The sequence below is a fragment of the Trachemys scripta genome, chromosome 1 (genome assembly GCF_013100865.1).
Source record: "Trachemys scripta elegans isolate TJP31775 chromosome 1, CAS_Tse_1.0, whole genome shotgun sequence".
Lineage (NCBI taxonomy): Eukaryota > Metazoa > Chordata > Testudines > Emydidae > Trachemys > Trachemys scripta.
In genome coordinates this window covers 130,633,930-130,654,776 of record NC_048298.1, presented here as the reverse complement: position 1 = coordinate 130,654,776, position 20,847 = coordinate 130,633,930, and the positions used below count along the sequence as shown (strand labels likewise).

At 42.7% G+C, this 20,847-nt stretch overlaps 1 protein-coding gene across 9 annotated transcripts; it reads right to left on the bottom strand.

The window, feature by feature from the left end:
- Nucleotides 1–202: 202 nt before the first annotated feature.
- On the bottom strand, nucleotides 203–20,524 carry PARP11 (poly(ADP-ribose) polymerase family member 11). Of its 9 annotated transcripts, XM_034785171.1 has the most exons (11): nucleotides 20,423–20,523; nucleotides 18,885–19,051; nucleotides 13,129–13,232; nucleotides 10,743–10,844; nucleotides 9,846–9,974; nucleotides 9,635–9,755; nucleotides 8,164–8,239; nucleotides 7,765–7,837; nucleotides 7,550–7,680; nucleotides 3,183–3,334; nucleotides 203–2,668 (listed from the first exon to the last, which is right to left on the bottom strand). In XM_034785171.1, exons 5-11 carry the CDS (start codon nucleotides 9,969–9,971, stop codon nucleotides 2,355–2,357), a joined length of 993 nt encoding a protein of 330 aa, XP_034641062.1. In that variant the 5' UTR covers nucleotides 9,972–9,974; nucleotides 10,743–10,844; nucleotides 13,129–13,232; nucleotides 18,885–19,051; nucleotides 20,423–20,523; the 3' UTR covers nucleotides 203–2,354. The 9 variants fall into 9 exon arrangements, 8 of the variants coding, with proteins under 8 accessions (XP_034641062.1, XP_034641042.1, XP_034641052.1 ...); XM_034785151.1 differs by lacking the exon at nucleotides 10,743–10,844; XM_034785161.1 differs by lacking the exons at nucleotides 10,743–10,844; nucleotides 20,423–20,523 and adding an exon at nucleotides 19,146–19,332.
- Nucleotides 20,525–20,847: the final 323 nt, after the last annotated feature.

The window sequence follows — 20,847 nt, the reverse complement described above, 5'->3', positions numbered from 1 at the left end:
GCTGGGTACAAAGATTGTTGAAGAGTCACAGCCAGAGGAAAGGGAGTGAGCAGATTTAACTGGTACCACAGACATTCTTTATAGACCATTTCAAGGTGCCAGAGGAACCTATCTTAGCCCCACCAGCTGAAGAGCTTGAGATGAGTCTAATAAATGTGAGGAAAATAATTACTGGATTTTGGAAATTAGTGAGTGAACAAACAAAAGGGTACAACTTTTTTTATTTTGACTTCTTATAATTTCATAATGTCGAAGTACATGTATTGTAGAATATTTTATAAAAATAAAGAGGACTTAGTCTGAGGACACCCTACCGCATTTGCTAGTAAGTCTCTGATGAGAAGTCGGGAGGGTTCACTACAACCTAGGGGTGATTCCCTCTGCTTGTGTACACATACTCACACTGGGATGGCTTAGTCATTCCTCCATGGCTGCTACCCATGCTACCACAGCTACACTGCTATTTATACTCATGCTAGCTCAAGTCTGTACACATGAGCAGGGGACTCACACACCTAGCTCACAGTGTAGATGTCGCCTTAATGTGTGTGCATGCGTGTATTACAAGGCTTGTGGATTAGTGAAGGTTTACCGTTCTATAGCACCAATCACTGGTTATCATTGCAATAACACCCAGAGATCCCACTCAGGAGGCCCATTGTGCTAGGTACTGTACAAGCACAAAGGAAGCCACAGTCCCTGCCCTGAACAGCTGAAGAAGATAAGTCAAGGAAAAGTTTCGCAGAAATTTCAAAGAACACAAATAACCAACATGTGGTGTGACTGCAAGAGTCCATGAACAGACACAGATAAAGGACTTAGGGAGGAGGGGATACATGTCTCTATTAGCTGGGTCATAATGCCAGGCTGTGCATGTGCAGTAATATGCTCCCTCCCATGCCAGAAAGCTAACACAACTTTGAGTATACCTAAGGTCTGTGTGACAGGGCAAGAATCCAAGAGGAGGGATCCAAAGAGGCAGTCTCATGAGGGAAGGCCAATGTGTTTTTACTCATTTAACACCTCAGTCCCCCTTCTTCGGGAGTTTAGGTCTTTCTGATCTTTCTTCTGGTCCCTCTTCTCCTCCCCAATCAGATTCTACCTGGCAAAAACAGTCCATACTCTGCATCTATGCAAATGGAAAGAAAACTTGGTTTACATAAAAACAGCACATACAAGTATTACTAAAACCAGTCATGAAACATAGGGAAAAATTAAGGGATGGAATTTTTAGAAGCCCTTCATTTTGGTTTAATTCTTTTTTCCATTGAATTCAATAGAGTATTACCATCAACTTCAATGGAAGTAGAGTCATGTCAACATCGAGTGCATCTTAAAATTCCAGCCAAGCTATAGAAAGACAGTAGCATACAAACAGAAGCCGGCTACACACACACACACACACACACACGTTTTCAAAGGGAGGGAGGGGAGATGACAAAAAACACATTTTACTATTAAACAACAATTCTATAGATCACATAAGAGATCCTAGCAGAGGACTCGAGGGCTAAATACCTACCTAATTACTGACCACAACTGCTGTCAGGTATATTATTCTGTCACAACCAGACTTCAACTTACAGGTTGCACAGCATTATTGCAAGGTTGCTTGAAGCAGAATGAGACCTAGATTTAGTCCTAGCAGCTGGTTCAGTTCAGTGGTTTGAGCATTAGCCTGCTAAACCCAGGATTGTAAGCTCAATCCCTGAGGGGGCCATTTAGGGATCTGGGGCAAAAATCTGACTGGGGCTTGGTCCTGCTTTGAGCAGGGGGTTGGACTAGATGACCTCCTGAGGTTCCTTCCAACCCTGATATTCTAGGATTCCAGACCTTTGCTTTCCCTAGACGGATTGTTCTGTAGATTTAAACTCCAATCTACAAGTAATACATACTGCAATATACCAATAACTATTAAGCCCCCTGCATTTTGTAAAATTATAAATAAAATCTTTATAAAAGATTATTCATCTGTACACATACTGTATCATACGCATAAATATATATTTTACACATAGATAAATACATATGTATTATTTTTAAAAATGTATAGCAGTAAGAATTCTTTGAAGACATTAAATGTCCAATTTAATTAAGGCTCAGCTAAGCCATATTAAATTTTTTTATAAACCCTAAATATGAAAAGCATCAACGTTTATTTACAGGACTAACAGATGGACAACCAACCTTAAGCCAAAAGGATTTTACAGATGTAAGCCAGATTTTCCTTCACATCTCCATCCCTGTTCACCACCGTGTATTTAAAAAAGAATTGTAAGTTATATTTCCTTCGCAAAGACATACTGACCATCCATCACAACCAACCTAATATTCAGTTTGGCTCCTTGCAAAACTTAACAGAACTCTATTAAATATTCAGGGTAGATTTGGTTGGTATCAAAGATAACAAAGATCTTTGGATTCCAAGTACTATCCACGCAGCTGTCGAATAAGTTCACAAAGCTCCCATCTTTTGAAGGAGGTCTCATGTATTTGGAATCTCCGATGACATAGTCTCCAGTTAAAACACGAGCAAGAAACATAACTTTATACGTTCTGAACACATGATGTTGCAGATTGACACCATGGATTTGAAACGTATCTCCATGCTTCATATCGTCTTTGCAGAAACGACTGGAGTACGATGCATCTCTTGCAAAATAGGTCCCTTAAAAAACAAACAGCAAAAATTATACCCGATGAAAACAGTCTCATTATGAAATCTAGAGGGCCTGATTCTGATCCCTTCTTACATCAAAATGGTGTAAGATCTGAATCAGGCCATATATCTCAGTTTTATATTCATAATCAATCCAGCAAAATTTATAAGAATTATACTAGTGCTGTGCTTCTCAAGCTTTTTCAGTGTGAACCACATCTTAGTTGGGAGATTGCCCCATGACCGGCTTACCCTTCTGCCCCACCCTACTGCATAATATCCAACTGTGGTAACTACAGGAATTGCTTACTTAATATATTTTAGCTGTCTTTTTATCACATTTAGCAGGAAGAAGAGAGACAGATTAAACAATCCTCCACAGACCAACAACTAATGCCCTACAGACCACAGTATGGTAAATGCATTTGTGGGACACCATTATATGTTTAGAGAGGGAAGAGCAAAAGAAGTGTATTACTCAAAAATTACATGGCGTGGTATTAAAGGAGTCATTACAGCTTACCTTTTCCATACACAGCAGCATGCATACCATTTATTCTCCAGTCAAAGTTATGAATGCATATTGCTTCTACAAATTCATTGCTGGTACCATGAAATAACATGTGTTCATTAATGGTAGGGACACCTCTTCTCTTCTTTAGCTGAGCTTTTTTCCTACAAAAAAAGCATAGCATTACAAAAGCTTTTGTAATCAAACTGGAATTGGACAGAAACTGAGAGGAGAAATGATACTGCAACAGCTGAATTTGAGAAAAGTGACCAAAGTTGATTCTGCTCCTCAAATACAGCTCAAAGTTCTACCATCTAAGTAGCCAACCAGCCAGTAGCTATAAAATCCCTCTTAGTGGCTGTTCTCTAATTGCTCTACCTGTAAAGGGTTAAAAAGTCTCACTGCTGTGCATAGGTAAAAGGAAATATGTGGACACCTGGCCAAAAGAGCCAATGGGAAGGCTAGAAATTTTAAAAATTGAAACAAGACTGCCCTTTTGTCTGTCTGTGGTTGTTCTCCTGGGGAGAGGCAAACAGGGCAGCAACTATCCTGTAAGAAGCTTGGGGCCAGGTATGAAAATAGGTTGACCAGATAGCAAGTCTGAAAAATCGGGACAGGGATGGGGGGGGGTAATAGGAGCCCATATAAAAAAAACCACAAATATAGGACTGTCCCTATAAAATCAGGACATCTGGTCACCCTATATGAAAAATCATCGGTATCATACCTAGAAACTACTCATTTGAAACCCCAGATATGTAAGTAGACCAGGAAATGTCTAGGAAGACGCAATTAGGTTTATCTCTTTTTATTTCTTTATGGCTTGTGGATTCCTGTGTGCTAACCTGAGATGCTTTTGTTTTGCTTGTAACCTTTAAGCTGGACCTCAAGAAACTATTCTTGATGGTAGTTGTTCTTTTTAAAATCTAGCAATAGCCTAAGTTTCCAGATGTATTTTCTTCGTTTTGTTTTTTAATAAAATTTACCTTTTTTTTTTTTTTTTAAGAACAGAATTGGATTTTTGGTTCCTAAGAGGTTTGTGCACGTTATTTAATTAGCTAGTGGGAACAGCTGATTTCCTCTGTTTTTCTTTTTCAGCTTTTCCCCGGCAGTGGGGTGAAAAGACTTGAGGGTACCCCACAGGGAGGAATTACCAAGTGCACCTTCCTAGGTTCTCAAAGGGGTTTTGCACTTGGGTGGTGGCAGCATCTACCCATCCAAGGGTAGAAAAAAGCTGTAACCTTGGGAGTTCAATACAAGCCTGGAGTGGCCAGTATTAATTTTTAGAATCCTTGCGGGTCCCCACCTTCTGTAGTGCCAGAGTGGGGAATCGGCCTCAACCTCCCCCTCCCCTTCTCCCCCCCCCCACAGCTCCCCTGCCACTGCGGGACCCCCCTCCCCCCACAGCTCCCAGCCCCGCAGGGCAGTGGGGGACCCCTCCCAGCCACTGGGCAATGGAGTACCTGCAGCTCCCAGCTGCTTTGGGGTGGGGGGAGAGCAGGTGCTGGACTCTCTTCCCTCCCCATTTTTGTCAGGGATGATTTTAGTTAAAGTCAGGGACAGGTCACGGCTTCCATGACTTTTTGTTTATTACCCATGACAACTCCATGACTTTTACTAAAAATATCCATGACAAAATCAGCATCTTAGTGATGAGGTTCATCTGCTCCAAATGACTGGGTCAGACACACAAATACGTTATTTCACCCAGAAAGCAGCTGAGCCTCTGAGACCATTGCCAGCCATCCTTGTGACTTTGATACAAATCTTTAGGTTTTCCCCCCCATGGAAAAATAAGGGCAAGCAGTTTCTGGACCGAGAGGATTCCCCTCATGCCTTTATACTCCATTGTGCATGGAATTTTAATACTGTATATTACTGTTTGTGTTAATTGCAAAGTAATATTGCAATACTGTAATAATCATACTGCACGCAATAACAGATTCCCATTCCTGAGTTCATGTTTCCAAAAATGGGGTAGTGGGAACTCCATAGCTTTGGCGTTCTTAAAGCACACACTTAATTGTGCAGTGGTCCCTGCTGCCCATCAAGTCCTTTTTTCAGCAAAAGGTAGAAAATCAAAGAGAACACAAATCTGCACTGTGAACTCAGAAGTCAGTGGGGATCTAATATCATTTCTTGATATTCTTATTCATAGAAGTATGCCACAAATTGAAAAACTTCAGAGATACCTCTATAGAAATCCACTTTAAAGCAATAAATTGTTACAACAGGGACACTGCTAGATATACAAGCTTCAAAGTAGTAAGATTGGTACAAAAGCACAAATCAAAGCAAATAGACTTTTTAACTGTAGAATGTATTTATATACTTACCAATACATTACCAATACCATATACCAATACATTAAAAGAAGGCTAAAGTTGCAAAAATTAATCACTCATAAGCCAGGAAATGAGAAAATTAAGATTCAATATGCAATCTTAAGACAACTCTCTCTGTAAATATTCACTATAAGCGTGCAATTACATGATCACAAGGTGTTTCTCAAATACAATATACCATACAATTTCATCTACAGCATAGCACCTTTTAAGCCCATGTAACACCTTAATATTTTTTCATTTTTTACTTATTGATTTTATTGTCATAATGGTCCAATATATCTTCATGCTGACTTTTTATAAGTTCCCTTTCTAGAAAGATACATATTGACATTTCCAAGGGCAACCGTGTAATACATAATGTTTCTGAAGTGCAAATATTAAATAAAGACTGATCAGAGAAGAGGTGGGAACAAAACTCAAGAACTCCTAACTCACCCTGCCCCATACAATATTTAGTGGGAAAGAAAGCAGGAACGCTCAAGCCAGCAATGACTTCTGCAATACTGACAGACTAAACTTGGATTTGCTGCATAGAGCTGGATCCAACACAGACACTTCACCCTACACTAAAATTCATAAAGAGAAGATGGTAAGGTGAGAAACTTGACAAATCAGGAGTATTTGTTTTGCCTCACTAGACATGCAACGAATACAACCCTGTGAAGGCTCATTTTACAAGAAGTCTGTTGTGACCCCTTCACTCTATCATAACAATATCTTGGGGTCCACTATATATACTTTCTGAGAACAATGACCATAGTCACCTCTACCAGCCAGCTCACACAGAGAGGATTAGAAGGGAACCCAATGTTATCCTTCATGAAAAAGTAGCTATGCTTGTGCTCTTCCTTTCCATATGTTGATGAGGGGGCTCTCTGAAGTTGCCACACATTCTTTACCAGTTGGATGATTATTTACTGTTCAAAGATTTGATATATTAAAAATGATCACGAAACTGCTCAAGTCTGGTACCTTATTGTCCATCAGGAAAAAATATTTTTCTAGCAACATGGGCTAGGGACATTCAGCTATTCAACTCCTTTAATAACCAAGGAGGAATTCACATGAAACCATTCATACAACCATTCAAAATTAGAAACATTTTTCAATGTCAATTTCGCCAGAAGACTAACAACTGCAGAGACATAGTTTCCCTGTTTCCGACAAATACAACTTTTGATAAAGCCTTTCAAAACCTTTTTTTTTTTTAAATAATTGAAAAATAGCTGCAAAGTTAAATTCAGATTTGGATATGAACTTCTTCAAAGTTCAAAGGCATCTGGACCCATCTCTAGAAAAAACAGATAACATTCTAGGAATGTTAAGACTATAACAGTAAATGGCAAAGGCTGTGAATGCCAATCTACAATTCGTGAGGTTTTACTTTTTCCTCTATATCAAAGACAGTGTATTTTTCACAACTGGTAAATCAGGAAATTGAAACACTGCTTAATCAATTTAAAGTGCAGTTCTAGTCTGAAAAGGGATTTTGTAAAAATGGTACCTTCTTAGCCCAAAAATCTGCTCCATGTGCATGTTGAGTTGTACCTGCTGACCTTAGTGACCAAAATAAAAATTTGATCTGAAACAAAGATTGCTTTACATGCCTTTAAAAAAAAAAATTCTTCTTTAGTTTAAATTTAAATATAAAACCTTTGAAACTGCATATCAAATTTCAGCCCAAAATAAATTTTTATTGCAACAGTGCTTTTCAATTTTCTCATTGCTTTTCAAGTTTTAAGCAGTTTGTGATCTTTAGCTTACGGTTGTTACAGAAGTATCATTAAATTCCAAATCCATAAAAAAAATCAGGCTCTTTAATAGGAATGCTGATATATGACTATAAACACAAGAACAGGACCAATTAGGGAACAGAAGAAAGAGACCAGATGCAGAAAGGGTGCAGACACACAATAAGTATTCCAACAGTTTTATAATTAGATGTATTTAACTGTTTCTGCTGCATGCCTTTAAAAGATATTTATTCTATTAGCAGACCTAGTACAGTGTTTGTTTTAGAAATAATCTCACCTGCAAAAAAACTCCCACAAGTCTAGATTTTGAATTCTCTGAATTCTTTTAATTCGGTTGCTATCCATTGTTTTCCCAAAGAGACTAGAAACTTCATTATATTCATTTGTTTGTTTTTGCAAAGGAATAAGCTGGAAAAAGAGAGGTTAGTATAGTTTCACTGAAGTCCATTGTTCTTTCATCATATGTATGTTTCATGTCATAATAGCTCTTACCTGATACGGTTCCTCTGTATTTACATTCTCCCAGTGTGAAGGCATTGGGATAGCCTCATTTTCACAGATATAACTTAAAACACAAAAATATAAGTTAAATCACACTCAAGAGTTGAAGCTTTTCTCTTCCCCCAATAGGATTCCTACTCTGTACAGAATTTTGCACTAATCTATAATTTGACACACCGCTTGGGTCCTGAATGGGGATTCAAACTGTGGATAGTTATTTTTAATGGGCAAGGAGAGATTTCCTCCTCTTTTGCTTTCCCGCTCCAATCTGTGTCCCCAGATTTAATTTGAGGAGGGTAAAAAATAATGAAGAAATTTTAAAATGTTTCTAGTTCATCTTACTAGAGGAATGATGAACTGAACCAACAATGAACCACCTTTAGTTCTTACCTGAAAGCACTGATAGAAAAGGGAGCTCGCTTTATTGGACGCTGTTTTCCAGTAGTCAGATTGGTTTGTTTCATCACTGTATATAAAATGAAAATTAAGTGAGTACCAGAAACATTCAATCTACAGAAATGTAAAGTGTTTGGACATAGCACAGTACCCAGAAAATGATATTTTTAGAGTTGCTGAATAGAAATTATTGTCTCAAGTGTTGAGAGAAGCATTTCAGAATATTATTCTCCAACACTACTACTACTAGAATGCAAAAAAACATTAGTAGAGCTCCCACATACCATGGGAATTAGTACTAAATAAGTACTGTACTGAAGACAGACAGTGCATATTCACTAGTGGTGAAATCCTGGCACATTTAAGCCAATGACAAAACTCACATTGATTTTAATAAGGCTAGGATTACACTCTAGACTTCTGCATCTAAATGCTAATTTTAATGCAGTGCAGAAGCTAACATCTTTGTACCACATTTAAATATAAAAGTGATACTATATTAACAGTATGGTGAAAATTATGTTATGCTTAACAGCTGCCTTTAGCATTTTTAAGCAAAGATTCAAGATTTAAATATAGTTTACAAAATCTGATTTTAAAAGTAAACTCTAAAGAAGCTATTTGAAAAAGTATTTAACAAAATACAAAATTCTGCATGAATGTACATATTTTCATATAGTCCACCACTGTATTGCCCTACAACTGTAGGGTAAGATCAGAATAGAGAGACTGCTATCCCAAAACAGAACATCCACATCACGTGAGCATGACAGGCCTTTGGTCAGTTTAATATGAAAATACGGATGAAACTATAAGTGCAATATTTGAAATATTCAGAATGAGAAGCCATTACATTGCAACTTTCTACATAATAAAACATATTTAAAATTAACTACATAGTAACTACACTGGAAACCATCAGTAACCTGTGATAAAGAGTCCATACAATATGAATATATGAGATCTTTACATAAAGTCATTTTCTAGAAAATGATATCTGATGCTCTGATGAACATATCAGAGTTGGATTGTTGAAGTATCTGCCAGTTGAATTATATTGTCACTTTATCAACATTACTTATATAGAGTTTGTGAAGACAGAAAATCATTTTCTACAACACTTGCTGCTTGAATATTTAGAAGAAAACAAACTTTTAGTGTTCCCATTTCTCTGAGTATACGGTACAGCACCACTTATATCTCAAGTGAGAGGAGACAGGACAAACACCAGTGTTACTGGACAGGGTATGCTACTTACAGTAACAAAGCTAGAAGGCTGAACCACATAACTGTCTCCATAAAATGTCAAATGTACATTCATATGAAGAAGGCCTTCCCAATTGTGCTTTTTTGCACTACAATAAAAGAGATACTTGAGGCCAACAGCATGTAAGATGCACTGGTCAACTCTTGTCATGAGAAACCTAAAAATATATAAATACTTTATTGTTAGAGAAAGACATACCTGAAAAGTCTAACTTGTAGTTAAATTTTGCAGTAGTAAAAGAAACAGAGCCTTCTGGATTCATTTTGAAGCTCCTTTCAATGTCTTCACTGCTAACTGAACACTGAGTGTTTGAATCAGTCTTCAAAACAAACCAGAAAGGACAAGTTTAAATACAGTACATTTGAAGTGTGGAAGTTATCACAGATAACATAATCCAATGTTTAGATACCTGAAACATATGCCATTTGCCACATTCAGCCAAGTAAAACCAGCCCCATTGGGTATCAGTTGTATCCATCTCCTCCTCAGGAATCTCCATCTTTGGAGAGAATTCTTCTGATGCTCTTTGAAGCATTTCCTGAAATAGCCACAAAAAATATCTTCTGTGAAAATCCATTATTTATAGAAATTTGTTATTTCAGAAACACTAGTTTGTCTTGATTTTTTTTAATTAATATACAACTCTTATTTGAAAAAAAAAATCTGACTTTTAAAAAGTTACTATATGGGGCAAGAAAGGCAGGTACAATACCCTGGAGATCAGCCCCCCTTAGACACTTCCTCACTCTTCTATCTGTCTAGTTTAATAAATAGTACCCCATAAACTGGCTTAAACTCTTCTCATCCAGGCCTTTCTCAAATGCCTGAAAAAAACATACAGGCCTTCAGAATGCCCACAAGGTCAACAGACTCAGGCTGTGTCCAACTAAGGAAAGATAGTGAGTGAGTTCCCGAGTTGAAAGCCCTACCAGCAACCCCATTCCAGTTATACCTGGGTATTGCTAGCTCAAGCACCTCCACAGATCTCACCTGCTATACTACCAGACAACGAGAGGGAAACTTTCTTCAGAAACTAGGACCAAACCATTTAGAGCCTTTTGATTAAAACCAGGCTCTTAAATTTCATTGGGCAACAGACAGACTCCAATCCAAACCATACAGCACAGGTGTAATATATTCCCTCTAAGAAGCTCTGCTGAACAAGCAACTGGATGAATAAACACCCAGGATTTAAAAAAAAAAAAAAAAAAAATCTGATTTTTCAAGACTTTAGTTTGTTGAAGTACTAAATTAGCTTTTGACAGCAGTAGCCTCTTTCACAGGTACAGAGAAAATATTTTCTTACTTTCAGTTTATTCAACTAATTCAGTTCAATGACTAGTTCATTCACAGTTAAGGAGCCAATGGCAGTTGACAAATCAGGAAAGCTTGTTTTTTTTCTCCCACTCTGTGAATAAAAGTTAAGTGTGAGAGGATGAGATCTACTAGTTCTAAAACCCTAAAGGACATGGTGACCAGAAACAATCTGATCAATCCACTAACTACAGATAATACTGCCTTTGTTTTAGTTTTAGATGCAAAACATGCTTTGATAAACTTTTTTTCCCCTTATCTATCCAGCACATTAAGGTAGTTTTATTTAACTCATAAATAATTTTAAAATGCTGGTTTTGTACATTTTAATTGACTCAATTTCCATTCAAATAGAGCTTGATGCAAATTAAAAGTAAATTAACTAGTAAATAAGAAATGTATCATTCACCATTTTCTAACATAATATAAATATAAAAATTAAGAATCTGAATAAATGTCAATTAAGCTATATAAATTGCTTAAGTAAATGTGTATAGATACAATATATCCTTCAAGTTAGCAAAAAACAGTACCACATTTAGTGTAAAGGCTGTATTTAGTGGCAGTAGTTACCAACCAATGCGAATCAACCTTTCCTCAGGAAAATAACTAAAAAGTATAAACACAAATCAAGATTAAAATTGATTACTTAAATCAAGGTTTCCGTCTTTCTGATTTAAATCAATCCACACCAACAAGCAAGGTGAAGATTTTGAATAGTCTCCAAAATTTAGTCCCACCAAGAAGCTGGTTAAAGTAATCTAATCTTGAGGCACAGATAGCAGCAGCAGAGTCCAAAGAAAAGGTCACAACCTTCTAGCTAAGCACACACAAAGAAGTACTGCTTCTGGTCACTGCTGCTACTTAGGCCTTGGCTACACTTGCAAGTTACAGCGCTGTAAAGCCTCCCCCAGCGCTGTAACTCACTCCCCGTCCACACTGGCAGGGCACTTGCAGCGCTGTATCTCTGGGTACACCGCTGCAGGTACTCCACATCTCCGAGAGGAATAACAGCTGCAGCGGAGTGGCTACGACTCACAGGTGTGAGTGCAAAAGCTTGCAGCGCTGTACTAATCACCTTGTCAAGTGGCCAGTCCTCTCCATTGTTGTGACTGGCTGCAGGAATGCGGAAGTGCCGGTTTCAAAGCTCGTACTGCAGAGAAAAGCAAACAATTTCCAGCTTGCTTTAAGTAAGTAAACGAATGAGCAGAGGGCCGGGAGTTCGGAACTTGCAAAATAGAGAGCTCACATGCTCCAAAAAGCACTCTCTCTCCCCACACACTCCCTGTCACAATCCACCCCCCTCCCCGTTTTGAAAAGCACGTTGCAGCCACATGAATGCTGGGATAGCTGCCCATAATGCACTGCTCCCAACACAGCTGAAAATGTTACAAGTGTGGCCAAACCACTGCGCTGGCAGCTGTCAGTGTGGACAGACTGCAGCACTTTTCCCTACTCAGCTGTACGAAGACAGGTTTACCTCACAGCGCTGTACAGCTGCAAGTGTAGCCAAGGCCTTAGGCACCCAAAAGCACATGGGGTTCTAGCAATACCCTCAGACTGTGAACACGTTATCACAAACAGTGAACACTTTCCTACTGAGGGACATGTAATCATCAGATTATTGTTCCAACTGTTTTTATCAGCTAACAGGCATTTCCTTGGTCTTGTCTGAAGTTAAGGTTGAATTCCAGCTTTCATTTTAACAACCTCTTTTTCAGTTGACCCTAATCTGTTAAACTATTTTTTAAAATATATATGGGGAGGAGGGGGAGGGGGATAACTGAAGGAGGGAGGATGGGGCAAACACAACATAAGCTATTTTTTTATTGGGGGGGGGGGGAATTAAAGAAGGAGGGGAGGGAGAACAGAACATGTTTTCTCCATACAGATGTATCAGAAATATTGTGCTTGGATAACTCTAAAATGGATGAGGCTAGACATGTCAAATTTGGACTGGTTTGTACCACAGATGTCATTAGATAAGTTGAAAGAAAACTAATTCAGTGCTCTTGAATTTAGGTATATTTACAGTTAGCATATTTGAACTTTTCTGTTTTATTTGTAAACATATTTGACAGACATCTTAGTCTGCTAGATATGCCAGTAAAATTTGTAAGTCTCCAAACAACAGTACTTACAACATCTGTTAGGGAATCTGGGGACAAGAACTCACAGTCCTAATTTTTTTCACTGCAACAGAATCAGCGCTTTATCTCCAGTATAACAGAAGTGGTATTTTAATCATTAAGCGTAGTTACAGAGAGATATCAGTAAGAGACTTTAAAAGTGCTGGTAGCATAAAAAAGAACAAACAGTCACAGGAATTGACAACTTAATTTGATGATGTGGAATAAGATTGAAAGAATCTGTTTTACCATTAATCCAAACATTGTACTCAAGCACCAACCACTGGCAGAGCATTCATTCTACTTTGCAGAAATCATCAACGAGAAGACTTGCGAAGGCTGAAAATCTGGAACTGAACCACACAACATTAACTGTCACACCCTCCCCTAACAGAATCCTTCACACACAATGACATGCCTGGAAGCCCTTACAAACATTTAACCCACTGCATGCAAAAGTGATATATACTCTTTCTTGGCTTGCGAAAGCTAGTGAAAAGTAACTAAAATTTATAAATAATAAATGCATCCTTCAGAGAAGAGAACATGCCATCCTCCCTGAAAAATGCAATAGCCTATCCAGTGTTTGGGAAGGTCATCTGAATTGAGTATGTACTTTTCAAACTCCTATTTCTATACAAAAATATTTAAATTCTAGTGCCAACTAAACTCCAACATCACATGACCATGGTTAACATCTTGGATGCCTCACAATCAACTCTGAGGTCATAACACAGAGATAAAATCCTTAGTGGCGGTTTAAAAAACCCCAAACTTTTGCATTGCAATGGGTGAAGGCTACAACTCAATAAAGACTCATTAACTTTCAACACAGTTGAAACCACAGTTGTGTATCTCGTTTTCTAAGATATAACCAGGATGTCACACTGCTTGCAAGATGAAGTATAGTGGACTCAGATTAAATCAGAGCAAAATCAAGAAAACTTGTTGAAAGGGGAATATCCTCTGAGGAACTCGCTGTCATCGTGTTTCACAGCCCTGGTCTACACTACGAATTTAGGTCGAATTTAGCAGCGTTACATCGATTTAACCCTGCGCCCGTCCACACAACGAAGCCATTTTTGTCGACTTAAAGGGCTCTTAAAATTGATTTCTGTACTCCTCACTGACTAGGGGATTAGCGCTGAAATCGACATCACCAGGTCAAATTTGGGGTAGTGTGGACACAAGTTGACAGTATTGGCCTCTGGGAGCTATCCCAGAGTGCTCCATTGTGACCGCTCTGGACAGCACTCTCAACTCAGATGCACTGGCCAGGTAGACAGGAAAAGCCCCGCGAACTTTTGAATTTAATTTCCTGTTTGGCCAGCGTGGCAAGCTGATCAGCACAGGTGACCGTGCAGAGCTCATCAGCAGAAGTGACCATGGAGTCCCAGAATCGCAAAAGAGCTCCAGAATGGACTGAACGGGAGGTACTGGATCTGATCACTATATGGGGAGATGAATCTGTGCTATCAGAACTCCGTTCCAAAAGACGAAATGCCAAAATATTTGAAAAAAATCTCCAAGGGCATGAAGGACAGAGGCTATAACAGGGACTGCAGCAGTGCCACGTGAAACTTAAGGAGCTCATGCAAGCCTATCAAAAAACCAAAGAGGCAAATGGCCGCTCCAGGTCAGACCCCGAGATATGCCTCTTCTATGATGAGCTGCATGCCATTCTAGGGGATGCCCCCACCACTACCCACCCCTGTTCATGGACTCCTGAAAGGGAGGAGTCTCACGCAACAGGGATGAGGATTTTGGGGACGAGGAAGATGATGATGATGGAGGAGGAGGAGGGTAGCATACGGTAGGCAAGCGGAGAAACCATTCTCCCCGACAGCCAGGAACTGTTTATCATCCTGGAGCCAATACCTTCCCAAGGTGGGCTCCCGGACCTTGAAGGCGGAGAAGGCACCTCTGGTGATTGTACCTTTGTAAATATAATACTTGGTTTAAAAGCAAGCATGTTTAATGATTAATTGGACCTGAAGACTTGGGATGCATTCGCAGCCAGTACAGCTACTGGAATGCATTCAAGCAACATCCGTTCTTTCTCTCTCTGTGTTATCCTCAGGAGAGTGATATCATTCATGGTCACCTGGTTGAAAGAGGGGAATTGTATTAAGGGGACATTCAGAGGTGGCTGTTCCTGCTAGACTGTGTGCCTGTGGCTGAAAAGAAATCATCCCTGCTGTTAGCCATGCGGTGGGGGGGAGGGGTGAAGCGATCATCCCAGAGAATTGGGTGTGTGGGGGGGGGGGGGTTTAGTTGTGCTGCACGTTAACCCAAAAACCGCAGCCCCTCCAAAAACCGGCAGGCCCTCAATATAAGAGGCAAAATGTAACCTTGTACCAAAAGCACATGTGCTATGTAATGTTAACAGCTTGGTTCACCGTGAAAGAGTCTACCCCTTGTTCTCTAAAATGTGTCTTTTTAAAGAATAGAGGCAAACAATGGCAGAGTCCAGGAAAGCAGAAAATTAACGCGAGGATAGGAGGGATGAGCAAGAGGAGAGGTGGCGGGAGCAAGAGGAAAGGAGGCAGGATGCAATGCTGAGGCTACTGGAGGATCAAACTGATATGCTCCGGCGTATGGTTGAACTGCAGGAAAGGCAGCAGGAGCACAGATTGCCGTTGCAGCCCCTGTGTAATGGTCCACCCTCCTCTACAAGTTCCATAGCCTCCTCATCCAGAAGCCCAAGAACGCGGGGGGGGGGAGGGGCAGCGGGCGAGGGGGCCTCCGGGCACCCAACCACTCCACCCCAGAGGACTGCCCAAGCAACAGAAGGCTGGCATTCAGTAAGTTTTGAAGTGCAGTGTGGCCTTATCCTTCCCTCCTCCCCCACCCCACCTGGTGCTTCCCTCCTCCCTTACCCCTCCCAGGCTACCTTGGCAGTTATCCCCCTATTTGTGTGATGAATTAATAAAGAATGCATGATTTTGAAACAACAATGACTTTACTGCCTCTGCAAGCAGCGATCGAAGGGAGAAGGGCGGTTGGCTTACAGGGAAGTAGAGTGAACCAAGGGGGTGGGTTTTCATCAAGGAAAAACAATCAGAACTCTCACACCGTAGCCTGGCCAGTCATAAAACTGGTTTTCAAAGCTTCTCTGATGCGCAGCACGCCCTGCTGTGCTCTTCTAACCACCCTGGTGTCTGACTGCACGTAATCAGCGGCCAAGCGATTTGCCTCAACCTCTCACCTTGCCATAATCGTTTCCCCCTTACTCTCACAGATATTGTGGAGCACACAGCAAGCAGCAATAACAATGGGAATATTGGTTTCGCTGAGGTCTAACCGAGTCAGTAAACTGCGCCAGCGCGCTTTTAAACATCCAAATGCACATTCTACCACCATTCTGCACTTGCTCAGCCTATAGTTGAACTGCTCCTTACTACTATCCAGGGTGCCTGTGTATGGCTTCCTGAGCCACGGCATTAAGGGGTAGGCTGGGTCCCCAAGGATAACCATAGGCATTTCAACATCCCCCAATGGTTGTTTTCTGGTCTGGGAAGTAAGTCCCTTCCTGCAGCTGTTCGAACAGACCAGAGTTCCTGAAGATGTGAGCGTCATGTACCTTTCCTGGCCATCCCACGTTGATGTTGGTGAAATGTCCCTTGTGATCCACCAGTGCTTGCAGCACCATTGAAAAGTACCCCTTGCAGTTTATGTACTGGCTGCCAAGGTGGTCCGGTCCTAGGGTGACCAGACAGCAAGAGTGAAAAATCGGGACAGGGGGTGGGGGGGTAATAGGAGCCTATATAAGAAAAAGACCCAAAAATTGGGACTGACCCTATAAAATCGGGACATCTAGTCATCCTATCCAGTCCCAAGATAGGGATATGCATTCCGTCTATCGCTCCACCACAGTTAGGGAATCCCATTGCAGCAAAGGAATCCATTACGACCTGCACATTTCCCAGAGTCACTACCCTTGATAGCAGCAGCTCAGTGATTGTGTTGGCTACCTGGATTACAGCAGCCCCCACAGTAGATTTGCCCACTCCAAATTGATTCCCGACTGACCGGTAGCTGTTTGGCGTTGCAAGCTTCCAGAGGGCTATCGCCACTCGCTTCTCAACTGTGAGGGCTGCTTTCATCTTGGTATTCTTGCGCTTCAGGGCAGGGGAAAGCAAGTCACAAAGTTCCATGAAAGTGCCCTTATGCATGCAAAAGTTTTGCAGCCACTGGGAATCATCCCAGACCTGCAACATTATGCGATCCCACCAGTCTGTGCTTGTTTCCCAGGCCCAGAATCAGCATTCCACGGCATGAGCCTGCCCCATTGCCACCAGGATGTCCGAATTGCCGGGGCCCGTACTTTGAGAGAAGTCTGTGTCCATGTCCTCATCACTCTCGTCACCACGCTGCCGTCGCCTCCTTTTGCAGGTTCTGGTTCTGAACATACTGCAGAATAATGCGCGAGGTGTTTACAATGCTCATAACTGCCGCGGTGATCTGAGCAGGCTCCATGCTTGCCGTGGTATGGCATCTGCAGGAGAGCAGAGTGGCAGTGGTGGTTGGAAGACCAGTTTTTCCGACCTATTGCACCATCTGCGGCCAGAGCAGGAGAGCAGAGTGGCAGCAGAAGCGGTCGTTCGATGACGACGGTTAGCAGTCCTACTGCACTGTCTGCTGAAAGCAGTATGGTGCCTGCACGGAAAAAAGGCGCGAAACGATTGTCTGCCATTGCTTTCACGGAGGGAGGGGCGACTGACGATATGTACCCAAAACCACCTATCAGGCATTGGGAGCTCAACCCAGAATTCCAATAGGTGGCGGAGACTGCGGGAACTGTGGATAGCTACCCACAGTGCAACGCTCCGAAAGTTGACGCTAGCCTTGGTACTGCGGACGCAGTCCGCCGACTTAATGCGCTTATGGGGGACACACACAATCGACTGTATAAAATAGCTTCTTTAAAAAAAATCGACTTCTATAAATTTGACCTAATTTTGTTGTGTAGACATACCTACAGGGTAAGTCTACAATACAATACAAGCTCATGCTTGAGCCTGGGCTCAAGGCTAACCTCCCCTGCGTCTACACTGTAATTGTGCTAACCCAGGGCTCAGACCCATGGTCCCAGGACCCTGCAGGGCTGGAGGGTTCAACCTCAAATCAAGGCAGGACACAGGATCCAAGTTTGAATCAAGCATGGAGCCAGGGTCCGAGCCCTACTGCTTTGCAGTATAGATGCAGCTCTGCTTGATTCAGATCCCGGGAGTCATCTGAAAGTATTCCACTATTCCATGGGACAACTTCCTTAGTCCTCTCTATCCCAACAATCTGCAATCCACTCTATTGAAAATGGAAGCCACACCCTCATTTCAAACTGCAGCAGTTCAAGTCAGCATTAATCCATTCTGTTCTGATCACCAATCCGCAAGCACACTATCAGAGAGCCTCCTTAGTTTGCAACGGAGAGTGAACCGATCAAGCCTTCTGCAAAGCGAGCTGCTTCTTGGTAATGTACAGGGCAGGCAGTAATGTATTCCCACAGTGCACCTCAGTCCTATGGCTAGAGTGGCCACATTTCAGTTGTGTGGCACTAGGGATTGTGGGATATGATTACTTTGACTCAGGTCTGTACACTGCAGTGTGGACACCAGAGCACCTAAGTTCAGACATGGGTCAGAAAATTCTTAACCTAGGGTTAAAATACAATGTAGACACTCAAGCCTGACTTGAGTCCCACTAATCCTGGGTTTACATTGCAATGTAGACATATCCACAGAGGGCATCTCCACCGCCCCCTCATTTGTCAACGTGGTATGAAGTCTCAGGGTCCTGTATGATTCATCATTGATGCTAAATCACCAAGTAACATTGGTGATAAAGGCAAGTCTTCTCTTTCAGTTCGCTCCTTGGTCCCTGATAAAGATTTGGTCACAGTGATATGTATGTTACTTACAGACTGGATTACGGTAATCCACTTTATCTGGGAGCTAACATGAAAAGAATGCCTTCCCCAAATTCTTTACAATGCAGCTGCTCACCTCCTAACTGGAATGGACAACCTCATGTACATCACCACTGTCCTCCCAGCACATTTCCAGTGTCGGTTCAAGGCCTTGGCACTGTGCTTAAAGGTCATTAGTGGACTCGAAACCAGCTACAGTTGTGATCACATCTCCATCCATGCCCCGTCAAGACAGCTGCACACCTGTGGGACAATGCAGCTCACGAGATGAACTGCAGAAATATAGTGCTCTCATCTGAGAGTTATAGAAAGAGCTCCAAGAGGAATTCAGACTAACCTGGAGCTTAACCACCTAGATCTGCCTCTTTGCGAAAGCTTTCCTACCAAAACCAGTTAAATAACCAAATCAATAGTCCAGCTGTTGTCTCCGGTCATCATGGGATAGGGACTGTCTTTTTGTTCTTTGTTTGCATAGCACCAAGCACAATGGGGTCCATATCTGGGGCTCATGACAGCTACCGCAATACAAACAGATAATAATAATAATAATAGCAGTCTGACCTTTTCTTAGGGAATGGGTTACAGGGCCGGCTCCAGCATTTCTGCCGCCCCAAGCAAAAAAAAAAAAAAAAAGCCGCGATCGGCGGCGGCAGTTCAGCGGCAGGTCCTTCGCTCCTAGAGGGAGTGAGGGACTTGCCACCCCCGAATTGCCGCAGATGCTGCCCCTCTCCCTTGGCCGCCCCAAGCACCTGCTTGTTAAGCTGGTGCCTGAGGCCGGCCCTGATGGGTTACATGGGAAGAATCGTATTTTAAAGGAAGAATGGGAGAGGGTAGTTCGAGGGAAGGTTTCTCAAAAGATCTGTAGAAGCAATTTTGAATTGAGGTGGGGTTTTTTGGCCAGTGCACTGGGGATGCATAAAGCATATGAGCTAAAGTCAGAAGATATAAAAAAAACCCTAGGAAAAGAATGGTGTGGAGAAAGTAAATAAGGAAGCATTATTTACCCCTTCACAGAACACAAGAACCAGGGGTCACCCAATGACATTAACAGGCAGCAGATTTAAAACAAACAAAAGGAAGTATTTCTTCGTGCAAGGCCCAACCTGTAGAACTTGTTATCAGGGGATGTTGTGGAGGCCAAATGTATAACAAGGTTCAAAAAAGAACAGGGAGTGGAGGACAAGGGATGGATCATGCCATAATTGCCAGTGATGCACCTGGCACTGGTCACTGTGGGAAGACAGGACTCTGGGCTAGACGGACCATTGGTCTGACCCAGTTCTCATGTCCCCCCTTGCAGCTCCCCCTGCTCGCTGGGAGCGTCACTTCCTGCCCTTTGCTGGCCTGGCCGCGCTGCCTGGGGGGAGGGGGTATAAATCCTACACCCCCCCCTCCCCCACAAACAGCGCCCGCCCCCCAGCCCGACACGGGTCTGCCCGGCACTGCCGGGATGTGGGGCTGCCCGCAGCGGGGCGGAGCCGGACCGGCTCGGGGGCCGGGGCGTTTCTCCCCGGGCGGGGGCTGCTGTCGCTGGGCCGCGGGCGAGCGAGCGAGTCCCTAGCGCGTGCCGGGGGGGAGGGGCCGGGCGGGAAGCGCCGCCCCCGTCGCACTCACCGCATCGGCCGCCCCCCACATACTGCCGGCCTCGGGCCGGGGCCGGGCCCCGCCGCTCCACAACGTCACTGCCCCAAGCTGGGCGCTTCCTTCCGCTAACGTCAACAGCAGTGGGGGCGGGGCTACTGCCACAGACGAAAGAGGGAGAGGGGCGGGGTCACAGTAGGGGGAGGGGAGTGGTCATATGCAAATGATAGTTGTGGGAGGCGGGCTTTGTGGGAAAGGCCACACCCCCCGCCCCCGCCTGCCTACCAAGAACCTGACTGACCCCTCCCCTACTCCCCCATCTTCCCTCTCACCCCGGGGCCCATCGCCCCTGCCCCACAACCCCCCCCATCCCTCTCACCCCGGGGCCCGTCACCCCTGCCCCACAACCCCTCCCATCCCTCTCACCCCGGGGCCCGTCGCCCCTGCCCCACAACCCC

Bases quoted from the DNA above. Each gene is read 5' to 3' on its own strand.
- PARP11 (XM_034785124.1), bottom strand. From the start codon at position 10,013: ATGGATTTTCACAGAAGATATTTTTTGTGGCTATTTCAGGAAATGCTT. The intron at 3,335-7,549 runs GTGAGATTATTT...CTTTTTTTGTAG, and splicing joins TTGTGGGAGTTTTTTTGCAG to GAAAAAAGCTCAGCTAAAGA. The intron at 2,669-3,182 runs GTAAGCTGTAAT...TTGTTTTTTAAG, and splicing joins TGCTGCTGTGTATGGAAAAG to GGACCTATTTTGCAAGAGAT.